At 39.4% G+C, this 22,533-nt stretch overlaps 2 protein-coding genes across 2 annotated transcripts in view; both read left to right on the top strand.

The window, feature by feature from the left end:
• Positions 1–2,827: 2,827 nt before the first annotated feature.
• LOC115817113 (protein NLRC3-like) lies at positions 2,828–9,126 on the top strand. The gene is made up of 8 exons (XM_030780358.1): positions 2,828–3,122; positions 4,175–4,216; positions 4,405–6,169; positions 6,779–6,952; positions 7,731–7,904; positions 8,050–8,223; positions 8,320–8,366; positions 8,570–9,126. Exons 1-8 carry the CDS (start codon positions 2,828–2,830, stop codon positions 9,124–9,126), a joined length of 3,228 nt encoding a protein of 1,075 aa, XP_030636218.1.
• Positions 9,127–13,560: 4,434 nt separating this feature from the next.
• Positions 13,561–22,533, top strand: part of LOC115817112 (NACHT, LRR and PYD domains-containing protein 12-like) — a 28,586-nt gene continuing 19,613 nt past the window's right edge. Inside the window, exons 1-4 of the mRNA XM_030780357.1 lie at positions 13,561–13,739; positions 15,493–17,529; positions 20,267–20,440; positions 21,466–21,639. Of these exons, the coding sequence (XP_030636217.1) occupies positions 13,561–13,739; positions 15,493–17,529; positions 20,267–20,440; positions 21,466–21,639 (2,564 nt within the window). The remainder of the gene's footprint in view (positions 13,740–15,492; positions 17,530–20,266; positions 20,441–21,465; positions 21,640–22,533) is intronic.

The raw sequence follows: 22,533 nt of genomic DNA, 5'->3' as shown, positions 1-22,533 counted from the left end.
TTTGTGTGTGTGTGCATGTGTGTGTGTGTTTGTGTGTGTGTGTGTTGACTTGGGTGAGATGTGTTTTGCATCAATCATTCAGTCCTTTCTGAGCTGAACCAGCAAATGAAAAGTGAAAGTAAATTTTCTGGAAATGTGGAATAGGCCCAGAGTCATTTACATTCTGTAATTTGTATGGATCCAGGATCTTGTATTGAGTCACTACTCAGATATGTGTGTGTGTGTGTGTGTGTGTGCGTGTGTATCCAAGTTGTGTTGTCAGGCAGTTAGACAGTTACTCTTTGAACCTGAGTTGTAGCTGTGCTCTGATAACAGCTGACAGAAGTTTAGTGAGAAGCAAATAAAGACTGGGATATTTTATGGAAAAGTGATTAAAACTTTAAACATATTTCATATGTTCTGAGGCTGGAGATCATTTTGTAATTCAGTCTGTCCATTGTGGGGAAAAAGAACATGGACTCTCTCCCCCACCTGACAGGAGGTAACACAGTTGTCTTTTTCATTTCATTTGAATGACATGTCTGACTGCTCACTGAACACTAAGGTTCGTGTGTATTTAGCCCTGTTTAATTGGTCATTTACAGTAAGAGGTCAGACTTGTGTATATAGCCCTGTTTAATTGCTCATTTACAGTAAGAGGTCAGACCTGTGGAACTTCAAGGTCAGATCCACCTTCCCCTCCCTTCCCCCTCATTCTCTGCACTCTCTCTCTCCTTCTCTCTCACATACACTAATTCACACAGCTAAACAAGCTTCATGATTCAACCTCACACAGGGCTGGACTTTATGCTGAATATTGAGGTCAACTGAGGATTGTTCAGAGACTTGGAGGAGATCTGGGTGATTTGATCTTGTGAGGATTCCCAATTTTGAATATATAGATAGACTGCTAAGATTATCATTTTAAATGAAGATAACATGTAGTTTGATTTCAACAGTAAACCAGATTATGAAATGCACATATGTGATTTTTAAAACGTAATCTATGAAAGAAAATGAGTTGTGGCATAATTAGTACTAAGTAAATAGTTAGTAAATAATCAAGGTTTCCTCCTGAGGTTCTCCTGAGTTTTACTCAGTGTCATAAGGCATTTTCTCTGTCATATCCAGTCTTTCCCAATTCATGGTACACATGTTTGTGTTTGTACTCGAATCACCTGGGAATACTGAGTTACTCTTGTGCAACAAGTTCAACCGGTATCATGCATGTTCATACGTGTCATTGCTGGAGGTCTGCTATAGAAAAGTAATCACGCAACAAGTTCATTCTTCAGTCAGAGAAAGCAAAACTGAAGGTTTTACTAGCATTCGGATAGAGCTATTGATTTACTACAACGTCAGAATACAAGGAGGAAGATCAGCTAATATTCTTCATCTTGTTGTCTTTGTTCTGATACAGTTGCAGGTCCATTGGGAATCAGAGTGCATACACTGAAGAAAATAAACTACATCTCTGAAGAGAGGTGTACGATATCCTCTAAGAAGGTAACAAAACTCTCTCAGATCTCTGCCTTTCATTTTACAGAATACTGTGGATACTGGATGTCCAGTAATTTTGAAATAACATATATATGAAAGAAATGCTTAATCCACAAGCGTGAAAACAATATTGGGAGTTATTCAGATTTTAAAACATGGGGATTTGATTGCAGTGGTGACCTGGATTTTTAGGAGTATTGAACAGGCTATGTTTGAGTCCTTATGAATCCAAAAACATTTGCATATTGGTGGGTATGTGTTGCTTGATGTAAAGGGTGGGTCAAGAGAAGGGCACAGAGACAGGAGCTGTTTACTGGATGAAGCATCAGTTCATTGTGGAAACAAATCTATTAAACTTTGGAAACCGAAAGTGAAACAAAATAAAGTCAAAAACAAAATAAATCTATACAACTAAACAAAGTCTGCTCTGGCCTCTGCTGATAGAGGTCTAAAACCAGCAGAAACCAGTTTAGCGTTCTAGGAAAAATAAATAACCAGTGCTCTGGTACACCTGGACAACAGACAGGGACCCTCAACAGGGGCAAGAGACAGGGGCAAGAGACAGGGGCAAGAGAGGAACAAAAAAAAAAACAACAGACAGGGAGCTCCCACACACATACATATAGTTTGGTGGCCAGCACCAAACAAGAGACAGAGGGGGTGAAATACAATAGGGCATCACTAATATATAAATATATAGGTTACAGTTAAACAAATGTATCCACTGAAATTTACATAATGTTATTTAACAAATAGTCATTGTTAAAGAAAACAAAGCAAAACACATTAAGAACGATTAGGAAACACAGGGTGATGTTTGGTCACCTGAGGTAATTAAAGATGGTATTTCCCTCCACCTTGCCTCTTGGAACTCAATAAATAGCCTGTGTTTCCACACATATCCCTTTTCTTGACAGACCAATCTGGAAAGATGACTCAGGCAGGTAACAATGGATAAAGGTGAATTACAGAATCCCTCGGTAACTAAGTTTGTGCACTTAACTCAGAAACTGAAAGTAAATAAAAGGTTGTGGAAGACAAATGGTCTTGTGTTGTTATATATTGCATATATATTGCACGCATATATTATGTGTGTGTGATAAATGAGGTGGAAACTAAACTGATGTAGTGGCCTGTATGAGCAGCCGTCACACACGGCCGTCACACTTGATGACAGTATGGGATCATAGGAAATAAATGTCTAATGATAGACTGTTAACAGTCTGTTAATGTCATTGTTAAGAGCTATTCATCTGAATTCCTCAACTCCACATTTGTTTTTTTTGTTTGTTTGTTTGTTTTTTTCTACATTTGTGTTTTAGGGTTGGCCAACATTTTTCAGTGAGCCATGGATTTAATACTTGAAAAGAAGACGACCTTAATTGAGATCCTGTCTGCTGATACAGGCTTTGTTCTCCATCATGTGCAAGAGAAAAAACTCATCACTGATCATGACTACAGGGAGCTTAAAATCCTACCTCAGAACACTGATCAGATGTCTGGCGAATTATTGGATAAACTGAGACACAAAGGGGACGACATCTGTGAGAAATTCATTGAGCTGCTGAAAGAGGAGATCATTTTGCAACAATACCCCAGGCTAAGAGGGCATTTCTCACTTCAGTCTACAGACTTTGGACCAGGTAACGCCATTACCATTGACACTGTTGTTTTAACCAAGACATACACAGTCTGAGATGTTACACACCTTTGGAGTAATTTGGGGCAGGAGCTTTAAGGTGTAAATTAAACAAGGAAGTGAATCATGGGGCCCAGGAATGCCAAAAGTTCTGGTTGTGTTTTTCTGCACCATTGATTTTCAACATCAGACTGTCAATCACCACAGCCAATGGTTTAATTTAAATTTTAAAATTAATTTGAAATTTTGAAATTGTGGAGTCCAAACAATCAAAAACTAACTCATAGACATTTCATGTATATCAACACTGTCTGTAGTTGTGATTGGCCCATGGCATTTATTCATGGTTAATTAGTTGTAACTGCAGAGATGCCACGGAATTGTTCCACAAACTGTGCAAATGATAATTGCTCCATTAAATGCGTTTTAATGTAGATCTAATGGCCAATTAGAAGTCTGGATTCAGTTTTGGCAAAACAAAACACTCAAACCTGTTAACTGAACCACAAGAATTAATCAACTTGTCCTCTGATTTGGCCAAAACAGTGATGTGACTTTTGATGTGACTTAACTGTGCTCAGCATGAACTAATTCATAGAATGTTGTGCAGCAAATTGATAAATACCACATAAATCTTTCATTTTTTTATACAATTAATGTGGTCTCCAAAGCATCAAGAGAAAAGATGAAGAGCTAAATACGGTAAAAATTAGAATAATACAAAGAAGAACACACATTACTTTATACTATTGCTGACAAACAGATGATGGTGATGAGTGATATCACTCTGACAGTTTGATTTATATTAATTAGTCTTTTCTGAAAAATTCTGCAGTGCAATAAAAATGAATGTTTTGAGTATTATTCATGTAAAGTTTTTTTTTTAAACATACATTTCTCATAAAACCTGTTTTACAGCTGTTTTACAACCTGTTTTACAGCTCTCAGTCATGGTGTTCTATCCAGTGATTATATTATTATGGGTATAGATGTATGTAGATATAATATGAGATGACACTGTTCATTTTTAATGAATGTCTCTTTTTCTCGCTTCAGTCTTGTCCACTCATTTAGCAGCAGAAGCAGTCACAGACACAGGTAATTGTTTTGATTATGATTTTAGCATGGTGTTTTGCTGACAATATCAGATATATTGCCATAACACATGGTAGTTAGTACATGTAGCAGGAATATGAGAAAATGTTTTGAAGCCAGGAATATATTTTTTCAATGACTATATCTCCCTTTTTCTAATTCACAAAACCTTTGCGCTTTATTTGATCCAGCTGTACCAAACTATAAACAGTTTGAAATCAGCCTGAAATCCCATCTGAGACAAAGATATGAGCGCATTTTGATTGGAACATCACAAAGAGGTCATAAAAAGTTCCTGAATGATATCTATACTGATCTCTACATAGTGGAGGATGAGACTGGAGGAGTCATTCATGAACATGAGATTATGCAGGCTGAGGCATCAACTAGGAGATTTATTACAGAGCAAACTCCAATCACATGCAGTGATGTTTTCAAAGTCCCATCTGATCTAAGTCGAAGAAACAGAAAAGTGCTGACTATGGGAATTGCTGGAGTAGGAAAAACTGTCTCAGTGAACAAATTCATACTGGACTGGGCAGAGGGGAAGACCAACCAGGAAATAGATTTTATTTTTCCACTTTCCTTTCGAGAGCTGAATTCAGTGAACGATCAAAAATACAGCCTGATAGAGTTTCTTCATGAATATTTTGAAGATTCTGCTGAACTGAAGTCTTTTCCAGATGGTGATGGTAAAGTCATGTTCATTTTTGATGGACTTGATGAGTGTCACTTTCCTCTTGACTTTACTGAGAAAGAGAAAGTGAAAAAGATTGATCAGAAAACATCAGTGGGTGGACTAATAACAAACCTACTCAAGGCAAATCTGCTTCCCTCTGCTCTCATCTGGATAACCTCCAGGCCAGCAGCAGCCCATCTGATCCCTCGAGACTACATTGACCAGGTGACTGAAGTACGAGGATTCAGTGATGAACAAAAGGAAGACTACTTTAGAAAGTACAATGACAATAATCCAAAAATGGCCAAAAAAATGATCACAAACATAAAGAAATCAAAGACCCTCCACATCATGTGTCACATACCAGTCTTCTGTTGGATATCAGCCACTGTGCTTCAGCCAATGCTAGCCAAAGATACAAGCAAAGAATTTCCCACAACACTGACTGGGGTGTACATACAGTTTTTGATTTTCCAAAAAATCCAAATGAAAGACAAATACAATTCTGAACACGTTATACTGAAGCTTGGAAAGTTGGCCTTCCTCCAGCTGGAGAGGGGTAATCTGATATTCTACGAGAAAGACCTGGGAGAGTGTGGCATTGATGTTATTGAGGCTTCAGTGTACTCAGGAGTTTGCACACAGATATTCAGTCGGGAGCAGAGAGCCTCTGAGATGATGGTCTTCAGCTTTGTACATCCAAGTGTTCAAGAATTCCTTGCAGCTGTCTATGTGTTTCATTCCTTCTGTAACAATAAAGAGAACCCACTTCAACCAAGAACTGTCTGGAACAGTAAGAATTTGTTACCAGAAACCACAACTGACCTCCACAGATGTGCTATAGACAAGGCCTTAGAGAGTGAGAATAGACACCTGGACCTTTTCCTCCGCTTCCTTCTTGGCCTCTCGCTGGACTCCAATCAGAAATTACTTCAAGAACAACTGTTGCAAATAAAGATCAAAACAGAGAGTGTGCAGGAAACAATCAAATACATCAAAAAGGAGCTCAACAAATGCAGTTCATTTGGGAGGAGCATAAATTTTCTCCACTGTCTGCTTGAACTGAAGGATGACTCACTTGTGGATGAAGTTCAAGAATACATAGACTCAGGGCGTCTCTCTGTAGATACACTCTTACCTGCACAGTGGTCAACTCTGGTATTTCTGCTGCAGATGTCAATGGAGACTGAAAAACAATTTGAACTGAGGTTTTACAGAAGATCAGATGAAGGGCTAAAGAAGTTGCTACCAGTGATTAAAAACACCAAACGTGCCCTGTAAGTATTTGAGTATAACAGCAAAGTGATTTTCAGGTAATTAAAACAGAATTTATTTTATTTTCTCCTATAGGGAAATAATTACTTGTTCAGGCTGCGGCTCATATGGTGGGTCTGCCATCATTCTCATATAATCTCATCTCATATAAAGCCAAGGACATGTGGACACACACACTCATTTTGAAAATAAGCAATGTGAGCAACTTCATTTGTCAAAATAACTCTTAACTGTAAGACTATAACCTATGAAGCCTCCCCACTGTAATTGTAGCACTCACTGTGTATGTTGAAAACTGTGCAACAGTAGTATACTGAAGTGCATATATATAATGAAGTCAAAAATGGTCTAGCCCAGATAAGACCTAAAACTTCAAATCATATTGGTGCCACTTTTTTGCACAAGTTCTATCACAACGTCTCAATATAAATCCTGAGTCAACAAAGACAAGCATAAAAAAGTAAAGAAAAGAGAATGAAGTTAACTCAATAATTTCCCTCTCTCTCTCTCTCTCTCTCTCTCTCTCCACACACACGCATACACACACACACACACACACACACATATATGTGTGTGTATTTATATATATAAACACACGTGTGTGTATGCAGATTAGCTGATTGTGAACTAAGTGAACAGTCCTGTGAAGCTGTAGCCTCAGTTCTACAGTCAGTAAACTGTCCCCTGAGAGAACTGGACCTGAGTAACAATGACCTTCAGGATTCAGGAGTGAAGATGCTCTGTGCTGGACTGAAGAATCCACACTGTAAACTGGAGACACTGAGGTCAGAGTCAGTAAAATAAGAATGTGGAATGCTCTCTTCCAACACATACTAACTTGACAAGGATGCTTTTCCGGCTGGAGATACTGAAGTAAATATTTGTCAGGGCATTGAAAATTCAGTAGTTATAAAGAACTTGATCCCAACTGACCCTTACTCTTTAATGAAATCTAGTCTAATGTGAAAAAGACTCTACAGCTAAAGGGATGCAAGGAGGATATATATTGCATATATATTGCATATATATCAGAGGAATGGGGGTAAAAGTACAGGAACAACAATAGCTTCAAGAAAGACATTATGATCACAGTCGTTTTTTGTTTTTTTTTGTGCTCTCTCTCTGTACGTTACTGTAGACTATCCTGCTGTTTAGTGACAGAGGAAGGCTGTTCTTCTCTGGCCTCAGCCCTGAGTTTAAACCCCTCACACCTGAGAGAGCTGGATCTGAGTTACAATCACCCAGGAGACTCAGAAGTGAAGCTGCTCTCTGCTAGACTGGAGATACTGAAGTAAGTAAACATGCTTAAGAATAAGTGTGTCCTTGTGTTTGTGATTATCGGCATGTGGTCTCACAAACACTGGGCTGAAATGTTTCAGTGTAGTCAGAAAGAGTGACATGCCAGCATTTGGACATAGTAATATGTTGACAGACTGAGTAATATGTTGATAGATATACTGAGGGTGTATTGGACAGGAAAAGTGCAGATGAGATAAGGTTTTCTGTTTTGTGTCACAATAATTTCAAGTGTCTGCTAAAGTCAATATTTGCTTCCCCTCCCAGACTTGCTGGTTGTAAACTCACTGAACAGTCCTGTGAAGCTGTAGCCTCAGTTCTACAGTCAGTAAACTGTCCCCTGAGAGAACTGGACCTGAGTAACAATGACCTTCAGGATTCAGGAGTGAAACTGCTGTCTGCTGGACTCAAGAATCCAAACTGTAAACTGGAGACACTGAGGTCAGAATTAGTTAAATAATTATGTGGAATGCTCTGTTCCAACACACACTAACCTGACAAAGTTTCCAATTGTGTCATAACCTGAGTACCATCTTATATTAGCTTTTGGACCTCTCTCTCTCTCTCTCTCTCTCTCTCTCTGTAGGTTGTCTGGTTGTTTAGTGACAGAGGAAGGCTATTCTTCTCTGGCTTCAGCTCTGAGTTCAAACCCCTCACACCTGAGAGAGCTGGATCTGAGCTACAATCACCCAGGAGACTCAGGAGTGAAACTGCTCTCTGACAGAAAGAAGGATCCACACTGTAAACTGGACACACTCAAGTTAGTAGCATGGATTTAAAGGGCTCTGCATGTGTGTGTGTGTGTGTGTGTGTGAGAAAGATAGAGCATGTATTCACTATTTATTCTCTTGTGTAGAGTGGAACCTGGTGGAGAATTCTGGACGAAAGAGGGAAAAAGAAAACGTGAGTCATGCACAAGCACATATTCACTCACACACATGCAAAGACACACACACAAATATGTGCACATGCACACACACACACACATACACACACACTTGCACGCATGCACACACACACACAGAGAAATACATGCCTCAAGCAGAGTTGGTAGTGGTTGATATGTTGTCTCCTTTGTCTGCACTAATCTCTCCTCTCCTCTGCAGATGCCCTCCAGCTTACACTGGATCCTAACACAGCAAACCCAAACCTCGATCCTTCTGCCGACAAAAAGAGAGTGACATGGACAGTTGAGAAGCAGCCGCACCCTTACCACCCAGATCGATTTGAGAACGTAGACCAGGTTTTGTGTAGAGAAAGTCTGACTGGACGCTGTTACTGGGAGGCAGAGTGGACTGGGAGGTTGGATATAGCGATGACATATAGAGGAATTAGGAGGAAAGGAGAGAGTGATGACTGTCAGCTTGGACACAATGACAAGTCCTGGAGCCTGGAGTGCTCTGAAGACCTTTACACTGCCAGACATAACGGTCAGGGTACTGACATTACTCCGCCCTCAGATTCACACAGAGTAGGAGTGTATTTGGACTGGTTGACTGGAACACTATCCTTCTACAGCGTCTCCTCTGACACACAGGATCTTACACACTTACATACATTCGGTTCCACATTCACTGAACCCCTCTATGCAGGCTTTAGACTTTATGACACAGACTGGGGCTCTCCTGACCCATCAGTGTCTCTCACTTCAATTCTGTGCTGATACACAGACATTCACACAAACACACAATCTACAACCTTTTTCATTTGACTGTATAAAATATTCAGTCTAATTTGCAGTCTGAAATATGACCAGTTCTGACCATAGTATGTCCTTAAAGACAGACCACCCTCACTATAGTATGTCCTTAAAGACTGACCACTCACACCATAGCATGTCCTTAAAGACAGACAACCCACACCATAGCATGTCCTTAAAGACACACAACCCACACCATAGCATGTCCTTAAAGACAGACCACCCACACCATATGTCCTTAAAGACAGACCACCCACACTATAGTGTGTCCTTAAAGACAGACCACCCACACTATAGCATGTCCTTAAAGACAGACCACCCACACTATAGTATGTCCTTAAAGACAGACCACCCACACTATAGTATGTCCTTAAAGACAGACAACCCACACCATAGCATGTCCTTAAAGACAGACCACCCACACTATAGTATGTCCTTAAAGACAGACAACCCACACCATAGCATGTCCTTAAAGACAGACCACCCACACCGTAGCATGTCCTTAAAGACACACAACCCACACAATAGCATGTCCTTAAAGACATACCACCCTCACTATAATATGTCCTTAAAGACAGACAACCCACACTATAGCATGTCCTTTAAGGAAGACAACCCACACCATATATGTCCTTTAAAGAAGACAACTCAGTGTTATGTAGAGGATTAACCATGACTCTGAGTAATGCATTTTATACTAGGACATCTGCCTAAGAGAAATGAGAAAAAGTCACGTCTGTTTTGTTCAGGGGAGATTATCTTCATAAAGGGCATCCTTTACTTACGTTATGTTTATGCTTTTAATGTAGTACATGAATATGCACCCAGTATTTATTTCTTATTGCTTGTTTGTTTGTGTGTTTATATTAACAATCATGTGTTTGTAATGTAATCAACCAAATAAGAAATAAAAGCATAAAGATTTAATGCAAATAACAATAATAAAAAGTAAAAACCAAAAGTTAAAGTACTATCCTATTGTTTTACAACTGAGACCCTTGTACTCCTTGCACTCTTTTAAAATAATACTAAACCCCAATGTGTTGATATTTTCCATTGATTAAATACATGCTACCCCTAAACCCCGATATGCTGACATTTACCACTGTGAGAGCAGTGGAGGCAGGGGTGGGGAATAGTAAGAAAATGGTCGACAAACACTAGGAGACAGAGGTCCATTAGAATATGCATTGACTGTCCACAGGTAACACCAGATGTGTATCCCTCACTCCCATGGTTCAACCAGTTCTCAGGAAACTTATTAACTTAGAGATATCTTAGTAACTTCATTAATAAGCCATACTTATTAACTTAGAGATATCTTAGTAACTTCATTAATAAGCCATACTTATTAACTTTGAAATATCCTAGTAACTTCATTAATAACCCATACTTATTAACTTAGAGATATCTTAGTAACTTCATTAATAACCCATACTTCTAAACTTAGTAACATACTTAGTAACTTCATTATTATCCCACTGCTTACCCTGAAAGAAAACCTAGAAACATTAATACTCAAATATTATAAAATATAATATATAATGTATTTCTATAGTACAATGTATTTCTATAATAAAACACATGCAGCCTTTCTCTTTCCAAGCTCTTGTTGACACAGAAACAACTAAGCTACATAAAGACGGTTGAGATGCATTCACATTTGTAGCTCCTACCAGAGTCTACCTTCTAAATAGTGTGGATTGTGGTGTGTGGAAAAGTGGATCAAAATAAGTATGTGATGATCTATCAGATCTCATGTCCACATTTAATTGTGTGCTTGTATGTCTTTTTGCTGACATAAACCATAGTCAGTGAATGATTTTTGCCTTCTCTGTTTCACCTGTCTCCTGTATCCTGTGTCCTGTCTCCTCCCCCCCTATCACCTGTCTCCTGTCTCCTCCCCCCCTATCACCTGTCTCCTGTCTCCTCCCCCCCATCACCTGTCTCCTGTCTCCTCCCCCCCTATCACCTGTCTCCTGTCTCCTCACCCCCATCACCTGTCTCCTGTCTCCTTCCCCTCCTTATCACCTGTTTCCTGTCTCCTTCCCCTCCTTATCACCTATCTCCTGTCTCCTTCCCCTCCTTATCACCTGTCTCCTGTCTCCTTCCCCTCCTTATCACCTGTCTCCTACCCCTTCCCTTCCCTCTTTGTCCACATGCAAGTATGGCAATGTCTGATGAGTTTAATTGTTGTTAATGGTATTGTTTTTATTATTATTATGTAAATGATCTAGATAGCATATGGAAGAGGACATCCAAATGTCTGGTTTGATGATGGAGAAAATGAAAAATGAGCCTCCAGTGATTCAGTGACTGGCACCCATCTTATGACAGTGAGAGAATGACTAGCATCTCACACAGTCAAATGACTCCAGTGTTTGTTTTGAACAGCTGTGAGCAGTTGTGAACAATAGTTGTGAACTTCTCTGGCAATGCTGAACATAAGTGAGAGGGCGTGTTTCTGTGTTTGAAGATGTGTCTCTTTTTAAGGGTGTAACTCCACACTAAACCGTCTAAAACTGCATTTAGACACAGGCATCAGCATGTTGGGTTTTTCCATTATCTAACAGGTATAACCAGTTGTAATCAGACACTCAGATCATTTCAGGAGTTAAACTGCGCCACAGTAGAAACGATCTTTACATTCAAAAGAAATGTTTTTTAATGGATCAGTCTCTATCCACAGATGGGCCATACAGTAAACCAATAGAAGGTAATCTCATTTTCTAATGTACTTGTACTTTTTTTTGGAGATAAAATGAAATGAAAATGATGAAAGATGTATCAGGCTGACGCAGTTTCATTTTGGTTTCGAGGGATTCAGAAGCTGTATTCCTAATAAGATATTCCACCTCTTTTTAGATTAAATGAAACTTGAGATTTCTGTGTGTCTCTGTTTTGTTTGTTTTTGGAGCAATGTTCCTGCTGCTTGTTGGTACATACAGTGCAGTTCGCAACATCTGCAATGTCTGGATTATTATACTTGCTATTCAAAGCAATCTAGAAAGTAATTAGAAACTCAAATGAAGAGGACAGGCTGCTCCCTGAGCTTTTCTACAGTTATAGTCACGACTGTAGCAGGCTTGACTCCACTGATCCAAAAAGCAACTCTCTCTCTCTTTCTTTCTTTCTCTCTTTCTTTCTCTCTCTCTCTCTCTGCTGTTCAGCTAGCCTTTTTCAGTCCAAAATCACTTCTCTTTTCAGTTAACTTTACACGCTCAGTTTGGACCAAAAATATCTTTAGTGTTTCAGTTCCTCTCCAGAGTGCTTTCTTCATGAATCATGAAGAAGGATTACTGAATTTTAGGTTGCAGTTATGAACCATTACTGAGAAAACAGTGGTCAATACAGCAGCAACTCTATTTTAAGCTGGTCCATTTGATCGATTAACAGGTTCAGTAATATAAGGAAAGAAACAGTAAAAAAAAAAAAAACCTCATCAAATTTGACACTTAGATATACTTCTATAAGTAGTGTGTTTTATTTGAAATGATTTGAACTTTGTTTAAATTGCCAGGATTGATGCGCCTTCCCATGTCCATCTGGTTTTGTAAGATAAAAAGGTGCAAAATAACATGATCTTGAATTTCTGGTTAATTTGACCTTGGACCTAGGCTGTGATAGAGACTGACAAAAAAGTGACACATCAGTTAACACAAAAAGAAAGAATTCTGTTTATTAAGGTGTGTGAGTGTTGGAATGTGTGGAATGTGGTTTCAGTTGTTGAAGCTGATTGACTGTGTAGCAGGGAGGGCAAATTATTTCTATGAAATACTAAATAGAATACTGTACAATGTTGGTTACATATGACTAGGTGATGATAATTCTATGGAAACCCAATGAAGCATGTATATTGCTGCAGTATATACTCTCTGTTGTGTATTAGTGTAGTATCTGTTCTCTGTGGATTTGGATATGGATATAAAAACAATCTCATAAAATACAAGACTGAGCACAATTTTAAATACACAGGATATAACCCCGTCAGGCCATTTTGTGGATTTTGATACTTTAATGGTGGGTAGGCTTTTTTGTACATATTTGTTACATATTTCCAAGAGGGCTAACAAAGAAGATCAAATTTGTCAGGATATGTAAAATGACTGATTTAATTAATCTGTTATCACCAGTGTTTGATATTGTGTGTGGAGAATAAAATAATGGTTCAGATTGACTTCGTTCTTAAACCAAATTGAAACGGAAATGCATTCACGCTTGGTAAAGATATGTGCTTTGCAAAGTGTCACTGTCTTGATTGTGTTTAACCAAAATTTCAGTCTTAGTATGTATTACTACTCATGAGTTTGAAATATCAAGTTTATTTGCATGTAATGCATAGTGTCTGTTGATTCATAGGGCTAAAACAAGTGTGTGAGACTGGAAGGACAATTTAAAATGAGTTTTTCTGAACACCGTGAGAAGAAGAGAGCTGCCTCCAAAGGGAGACACACTGATGACCATATGGAGTCTCAGAGACCAGAATGCACTGTACCCAGTTGTGATTCTATGAAGGATAACAATTATATGCTTGATCCCCCTGACCTGTGCAGTGAAACAGCACCCTGTGTACCCAAGTAAGTCCCCAGTCTAAAATGATGTACATGCTTTTAAAGAAAGATATACAGATTATAATGACATTAATTTTTATGGTGCTATAACAAAAAACCCAAAACAAAAACAAAAAAAAAAACATGCACATACACACATAGATCCATCTTTTTTTTTTCTCCAACCATGTAATGTTTACAGATTACTAACTCAGAGACCAGTGTCTCCAGTACCCAGCTGTGTGTCCATGAAGAGCAATAAGTCCATGTTATACCCTCCAGATTTAAGCAAAACTCCAGCGCCTGTTGAACAAAAGTAAGAAACTGTCTGGTCAGATACATTTTATCATAAAAGACACTTTTATTAAAAAAAGAAAAAGAAATATAACCTGGGATTTAAGTTTATATTTTAGAGTGTTCTTTTGTAAGTTCTTTATTTTAAGGGATCACTTCCATTAAACATCTCTCTGACAATAACTGTGTATGTACCTGTGCAATAAAAGGGATACTGAACATAAGACATAGGCCAGTGTCCTTTGAGCAAAGGTAAGTTAATAACCCAATGTTTTTAAGTTTGACAGTGAGTGTTTGTAGTGTGGTGGTCATGGTGTAAAATGAACTACTGATTTATGTAGTATATTAGCAGTCTTTGGCCAAATTAGGGCTTCCAGTTAAAATTTGGAGTCTGAATACTGTTCAAGTTCCGTATAAATTTGAATGCACATCAAAGATCCGAATTTGTGATTTTTTTCTTAAGTGTCATGAATGGGCTTGGAGGGTCGATGCATGAACTGAACAATGAAGTTTTATCAAGAAGTGTTTTCACAAAACACAGGTCAAACCGGCATGAGTCAAAATACTGGCAGCAGATACTGGAGATTTCTGTCACAGTCACAAAGCAGGCCCAGACATGATAAAGCTTATAAGGATATCGGATGACAAGGCATAAATGGGATGTAAAGAGTCAGAATTCAATACATAGATAATCAACCAAGAGCACAAAGATTACAGCTCATTACAACAGAGAATATCAGAAACTCACAACTGGCATTGAGGAAAAAAGGAACAGCGATACAAGATGCATGACTGAAGCTGGGAACAAAGAACAAATGTTATGAATGACTTGATATTGAGTCCAAAGATGGGCAAAACTATCAGGCAGGTTAAGCCTTTCACTGGTGGGTAGATTAAGGGGACAGCATGAAACTGAGACTTCTGAAGAACATGTATTATCAGAATAATGAAGTGGCAACTTGTGCTTCCATGTAGCCTCAGTACAACAAATGCTAACAAAACTTCTCAGACGCACGCAGACATGATACACAAAGGTTAATTGGGCATAACGGTACCAGTACTTTCCCCAAAACATCATTACTGAATAACTCATGAATAATAACTCAATTTTCTTCTTTCCTTTGTGCAAAAAATGCGAAATCAGCTATGAAAGTATAACATTTTAAGAAATTACCATTTTTTTCAACCATGTAATGTTTACAGATTACTAACCCAGAGACCAGTGTCTCCAGTACCCAGCTGTGTGTCCATGAAGAGCAATAAGTCCATGTTATACCCTCCAGATTTAAGCAAAGCTCCAGCACCTGTTGAACAAAAGTAAGAAACTGTCTGGTCAGATACATGTGGCTTGCATTATAAAAGAGAATAAGATAAATGCTTTCGCAAACATAAAATTGAAGCTCTGTATTTAAGACTGTATGTAAATGCTCTCTCTCTCTCTCTGTCTCTGTCTCTCTCTCTCTCTCTCTCTCTCTCTCTGCTGTAGGAGGAGTGCAGGTCAGATCCAGGATCAGTCCAGCTGTGGTCTGTGTGAACAGGTCCTGAGAGATCCAGTCTCTACCAGCTGTGGACACAGTTTCTGCAGACAGTGTATCAGCACATACTGGGACCAGTCTGGTCCATCAGGAGGCTATGTCTGTCCCCAGTGCAGAAAGAGATCCAGAACACGCCCTGTTCTACAGCAACCCAAAGTCTCTGACTCTACATCAGATCCTGTCCTGCTGAGAACTACTGAGGTTCATAAAACCATCATGAAAAAGAAGTGTGAATACTTATTTGAAGGAAACACACTACGAGGAGATCAAACCCTCCTCAACAGGATTTACACAGAGCTCTACATCATAGAGGGAGAGAGTGAAGGAGTGAATGAAGAACATGAGGTTTTACAGATGGAGACAGCATCCAGGACAAAAAGTTCACGAGACATACCAATTAACTACAATGACATCTTCAAACCCTCCACCGCTCAGGACCCTATAGAGAACAGAAAAGAAAATGAACTGAGAACTGTTCTCACCAAGGGCATCGCTGGCATTGGAAAAACAGTGACTGTGCAGAAGTTCATTCTGGACTGGGCAGCGGGAACAGCCAATCAGGACATTGATTTCATGTTTGTACTTCCTTTCCGGGAGTTGAACTTAATCAAAGATGGGCACTACGGTCTTCATAGACTCCTGCTAGAGTTTCACCCAGAACTGAGAGATCTGGATCCAAAAAAATATAATGATTATAAAATGCTGTTCATCTTTGATGGTTTAGATGAGAGTCGACTTCAGTTGGATTTTTCTCAGAGGTTGTGTGATGTGACCAAAACATCATCAGTGAACAAACTGATATCAAACCTCATTCAAGGAAATCTTCTTCCCTCTGCACTCATCTGGATAACCTCCAGACCAGCAGCGGCCAATCAGATTCCCTCTCAGTTCATCAGGCGTGTGACAGAAATAGTAGGATTCAATGATTCACAGAAAGAGGAATACTTCAGAAAAAGAGTCACTGATGAGAGTCAAGCCAACAGAATCATCTCACACATCAAAACATCAAGGAGTCTCCACATCATGTGTCACATCCCAGTGTTCTGTTGGATTTCAGCCACTGTGCTTCAAGAAATTCTGCGTCAAGACAATGTAAAAGAGATCCCTAAAACTCTTACTGAGATGTACACACATTTCCTCCTCATTCAGACAAACATGAAGAACCAGAAATATGAAGAAACATATGATGCCAGCCCAAAAAATCTTCTAGAATCAAGCAAGGAGATTTTCTTGAAACTTGCTAAGTTGGCTTTCAAACAGTTGTGGATTGGCAATGTCATGTTTTATGATGAGGATCTGAGAGAATGTGGCATTGATGTGAGTGATGCCACAGTGTACTCTGGGATTTGTACCGAGATCTTTAAGGAGGAATCTGTTCTTCATCAGAAGAAGGTCTACTGCTTTGTGCATCGTAGTGTTCAAGAGTTCTTTGCTGCTCTGTATGTGTTTTACTGCTATATAAGCAAGAACACAGAGGAACTGAAGTATTTTTTGAAGAAAAAGACCAGAGCTGTACCAGATAATGTTTCCTTGGATGTGTTGCTTAAGGGAACAGTGGACAAGGCCTTGGAGAGTAAGAATGGACACTTAGATCTGTTCATCCGCTTCCTTCATGGCATTTCAGTGGAGTCCAACCAGAAACTCCTACAGGGTCTGCTGACACACACAGAGAACAATTCAGAGAGTATCAAGAAAGCAATCCGAAACCTCAAAGTCATCCAAAAAAAGAACGCTCATCCTGAAAGATGGATCAATCTACTGCACTGCTTGATGGAAATGAATGATTGTTCATCCCAAGAAGAAATTCAAGCTTTTCTTAAATCAAAGGACTCTAAATCTAAACTCACACTTGCACAGTGTGTAGCATTATCCTATATGCTTCAGATATCAGAGGAGGTGCTGGATGAGTTTGACCTGAAGAAATACAACACATCAGATGAGGGTCGTAGGAGACTGCTCCCAGCTGTGAGGTGCTGCAGAAAAGCTCTGTGAGTTTCCAGTTTTAACATTTATTATTTTTTAAAACCTGATCATAAACATAAACATAAATATAAACATAAACCGATAATTTCCTATAAAATTGTTTATGTGTGTATAAATGATCATTTACTTACTAGTCTGCAGATAGGTTTGCAAGCCACATTTTCAGGTTCTCTTTTTGTGGAATACAGTGAGGCGATGTTATATTTGCATTGTTATATTTGTTATATTTGGTTTATGGTCAAAATGGTCACTTGTACAGAATACACCTAATATAAAGTTTAAATGAGAATTTGAGATGGAAATTGCTTGGAAACTAGACCTTCAATGGGAAATGAAGTACATATTTCTCCAGTTCATGAACAGGAGTCAGAGCGAATGTTCTCAGTTAAAAGAGTAACAGCACACACACACACACACACACACACACACACCCATACACACACACACACACACACACACACACATACACACACACACACACACCCATACACACACACACATACACACACACACACACACACACACACACACACACACACACACACCCATACACACACACACACACACACACACACACGCATTGACTGAGTTACAAATTATTTCCCTTGTTCCTATTTGTTTTGTCTGTCTACTGTGGTGTTATATTGTTAAGTTATTAATGATTACGAAGAAATGACCAGAAATATGTTCACATTAGCCCATTAAATGTATTTACACAGTGTAAACTTACTCAGCTTCTTACAAATATTAGCTTTATAATAATTTATATCAATAAAATTGCAACTTTATTTTTATTAAGAAAGGGATGCTTAAAAAGGGATATTTATGTATTATACCATTAACATTCACCGAGGTGTAGAATGACTAATGACATCCCCATCCCGCAGTAGTTCTCAGCTGTGGTATTGATATGTACAATATAATGGTAGCACTACATAATCCTTATTGTCTGTGTGTGTGTGTGTGTGTCTGTGTGTGTGTGTGTGTGTCTATGTGTGTGTGTGCGTGTGTGTGTGTGTGCGTGTGTCTGTGTGTGTGTGTGTGTGTGTCTGTGTGTGTGTGCGTGTGTCTGTGTGTGTGTGCGTGTGTCTGTGTGTGTGTGTGTGTGTGTGTGTGTGTCTGTGTGTGTGTGCGTGTGTCTGTGTGTGTGTGTGTGTGTGTCTGTGTGTGTGTGCGTGTGTCTGTGTGTGTGTGCGTGTGTCTGTGTGTGTGTGTGTGTGTGTGTGTGTGTGTCTGTGTGTGTGTGCGTGTGTCTGTGTGTGTGTGCGTGTGTCTGTGTGTGTGTGCGTGTGTGTGTGCACACAGAGGTGTGGACTCAAGTCACATGACTTGGTCTCGAGTCAGAATTGAGTCATGATTTTGACTTCAGCCTCGACTCGATATAATTGAAAATGACTTACAAGTCAACTTTGATTTTAATACCAATGACTCTAGACTTCGCTCGGACTTTAACTTGACATATTTCACGGGTAAAAATGTTAAATTATTAAAATTATTAATAGTTAAATTATTTAAATTGTTAAATTATCGAAAAGTGTTCAGCTATTTCCTGATATTCTTGCCTTTGTGGGACCTGATAATGCTGCATGCACAGCAGAGAGAGAGGCATTGGCGCACAGACAAGAAAACAAGAAAATGATACTTTGGGTTATTGCGTTCGGTTTTACAGACTATGCTGTCATAAACAGCAAACGGATGGCAATATGTAAAACATGCGGGACCAAAATTACAAAAGGTGAAGCAACAACGTCCAACTCTGTTCGACACTTAAGGCTGCACAAAGACCGATAAATTAAGCATACTTTAATGTTAGAATTACAGGTGCTTCTCAACTTATGATGGAGTTACGTCCTGATAAACCCATCCTAAGCAAGAAATAGAACTTTATTTAGATACTAAAGAATTTAATTTACTATTTAATAAAAGCATATAAGAGTCTAAACAAGGCGTTTGTCTAAAACAAGGCATATGTGTACCTACAACTGCCACTGAGATTACTAGGATGCCTCAAAGGCAGAGTGAGGCAGGCCGTCTGCAGAGGAGACTAACGGGGAGCTCACCTAGTTCAGGAGGAGTACACTTACCACCACCACACATGATCCTGAACATACATGCACTCACACATACACACAGCATACACACACAGCACACACACACACACGCTCACACACACACACACACACACACACACACACACACACACATACACACACACACACACACACACACAGACAGACAAAGACACACACACACACACACTCACACACAGCACACACACTCACAGATACACACACACACACACACACACACACACGCACTCACACACACACAGCACATACACACACACACAGCACCCACACACTGCAAAAGAGATGAAGGGGTTAGGTGTGAGAAAAGCACATCAGTTAAGCATGCAGTGGGTTAATTTATTACTACTATTTGTACTAGTTATCACACTGTTGCTCTTGCTGTAGTTTTAATGGAACATGATCAGGTCTGGTGGACAGGTCATATATTGGTTGGCAACGGGTAACTAGTTATCTGATTATGACTCTGATTATGACTCGGAATGTCGTGTTTGTCATTAGTCTCTGTGGACAGCAGTGTAGAATACAGGATCATTTATACTTCAAGTTACAAAATCATAATATGTATGGCGAGGGTAACGTAAGTGATATAATTACATTTGAAGCTTTTGAATGATTTGCTGTTCTCTCTATCTCTCTCTCTCTCTCTCTGAAGACTTGCCAGCTGTAAAATCACAGGCCAGTGTTGTGGAACGGTAGTTTCAGCTTTGCAGGCTGCAGATTCCCCCCTGAGAGAACTGGACCTGAGTAACAATGACCTAGAGGATTCAGGAGTGAAGATGCTCTCTGCTGGACTGAAGAATTCACACTGTAAACTGGAGACATTAAGGTCAGTAGTAGTCAGTTATTGAAAATACAGTGTCAGCGGATTTTGAATGCTTTCAGCAAACACTGTTGCGAACAGCTAGGAGCTTGGTGTGATCTTGGTTGAGACACTTGTTGTGTGCATATTAAGGCAGTGCTGTGGCTTAGCCAACTCAGTATGGAACAGGCTGTAACATGTCAAGTAAGATTCTGTCATAGCAAGTTATGTAAGTGACAGTTCATGTTGCACCATATTGTGCAGGGAACACTCACCTCTTTTGTGAATAAAACTGTACCGACAGCTGCTAACAGTGTGCCCCTTTCTCTGATGTGGTGATTATGCGCAGCCTATGCGTTCACTCTGTAACCACTGCCCAGCAGTTGTCATATTACACACATTGTCTGTGACATAAGTAAAGTGTGGGTAATGATGGAAGATACCCAGTTTGTTTTCCGTTTGTGTAAGGCTTTCATATAAATTGCTCTGCTTGAAAGTGCCACATGGTATTTGCCGCAAAGCATTTCATCACAGTTTGACTCAATAGTATACACTGTCCTTGTCACAAGAATTTGTACTGAGAATAAAACCCTCCATCTTCTTAAGCTCTGAGTATACAATAGATGTCATCTCCTCTTGCATGACACTAGTTATCTGTGAGTGGCAGGGAATCCTCTTGATGAAAAAGCTATTCTTTATGTTTAAAGTGTTTAGATTTTAGTTCTGTCCACTAAATCTGTCTCAGTGATGTTATTGCTGTGATGTTGTTTCTGTGATATTCTTCCTGTCCTAGCCATGGGGCCATAGCAGTCATAGTCATAGAGGTTCTGATCCTATGTTATCTTCGTTTTTAAATTAGCAGGTTATCAGTTGCAGCACTGGCTGAAAATGTATATTTAAAGAATATAATCAGTGTATTTACCATTATTGTAACTGTGTAATTGCAGCACAGTTCTCCCTCTGTCTCTGTCTCTGTCTCTGTCTCTGTCTCTGTCTCTGTCTCTGTCTCTGTCTCTCTCTCTCTCTCTCTCTCTCTCTCTCTCTCTCTCCAGACTTGCTGGTTGTAAACTCACTGAACAGTCCTGTGAAGCTGTAGCCTCAGTTCTACAGTCAGTAAACTGTCCCCTGAGAGAACTGGACCTGAGTAACAATGACCTTCAGGATTCAGGAGTGAAGTTGCTCTATGTGGGACTGAAGAATCCACACTGTAAACTGGAGATACTGAGGTCAGTGTTAGCCAGTAACTGATAGTAGTCTTTGTAATTAGTTTTGTCTGAACTGATGCCCTTTATGTTTCAAAATGAGTCATGTTTCATTCTTCAGTTAAGCCACGGTCTGTAGTGATGAAATTCACTCTTGGGCTCCAGAAGCACCACACTGCATTGTCCTCTCAGACGCCAAGGAATCGGATGTGTAGTCTCCATAATTGTCTTTTCCTTTTGTGGGCTATACTGATGTTCAACCGAAGCCGAGATGGTTTAAAGTTTGGCCATTAAATTGGTAGTGGATGAAAAACTGAGAAAAAAGTATATAAATTCTGAAACTTTTTGGATGGTAACACATTCTTGTCATTCTTCCGTTAGGCATTCTGTCATGCTATTGCTCCTTAGAAATCTGAATGTTTGTTTCAAAAGCACTGTTTTTTTTTTTTTCCAATTTCCAATCTTTCCCCTGCACTGACGTTTCTTTGATCCTTATGTTGCCCCTCCTCAAAAGCTCCAAAGACTCATTCCAAGGTTATGACCATGACTGCTCTGCTCTCTCATGAACACACACACACACACACACACACACACACACACACAGATAACTGTGCCTAATAAGACACAATTCTGTCAATTCACGAAGTACTGGGAGTGCTGCAAAATGGTGAACATGTAGCCATCTGAGGCTTGTTGTATCATTTCAGTTCACAGTGCTAGATTGAAATGGAGACAAAGCAACAAACACATGTCTCTGCCCAAACATTTCTGGACCTCACTGTATATGTCAGCTTGATAATTAGAAATCCCAGCTGTCCCAGGTCCTTCCTGTGCATGTTTGTGTGGGTTGCATTGCTGGGTGCTCTGGTTTCCCCGTTATGTTAGAGTTATCAGTGCCCATGACCAAGGAACTGGTCC

This window comes from Chanos chanos, chromosome 7 (assembly GCF_902362185.1).
Source record: "Chanos chanos chromosome 7, fChaCha1.1, whole genome shotgun sequence".
Lineage (NCBI taxonomy): Eukaryota > Metazoa > Chordata > Actinopteri > Gonorynchiformes > Chanidae > Chanos > Chanos chanos.
The sequence above is the reverse complement of the archived record's forward strand: the minus strand, read 5'-3'. Positions and strand labels throughout refer to the sequence as shown.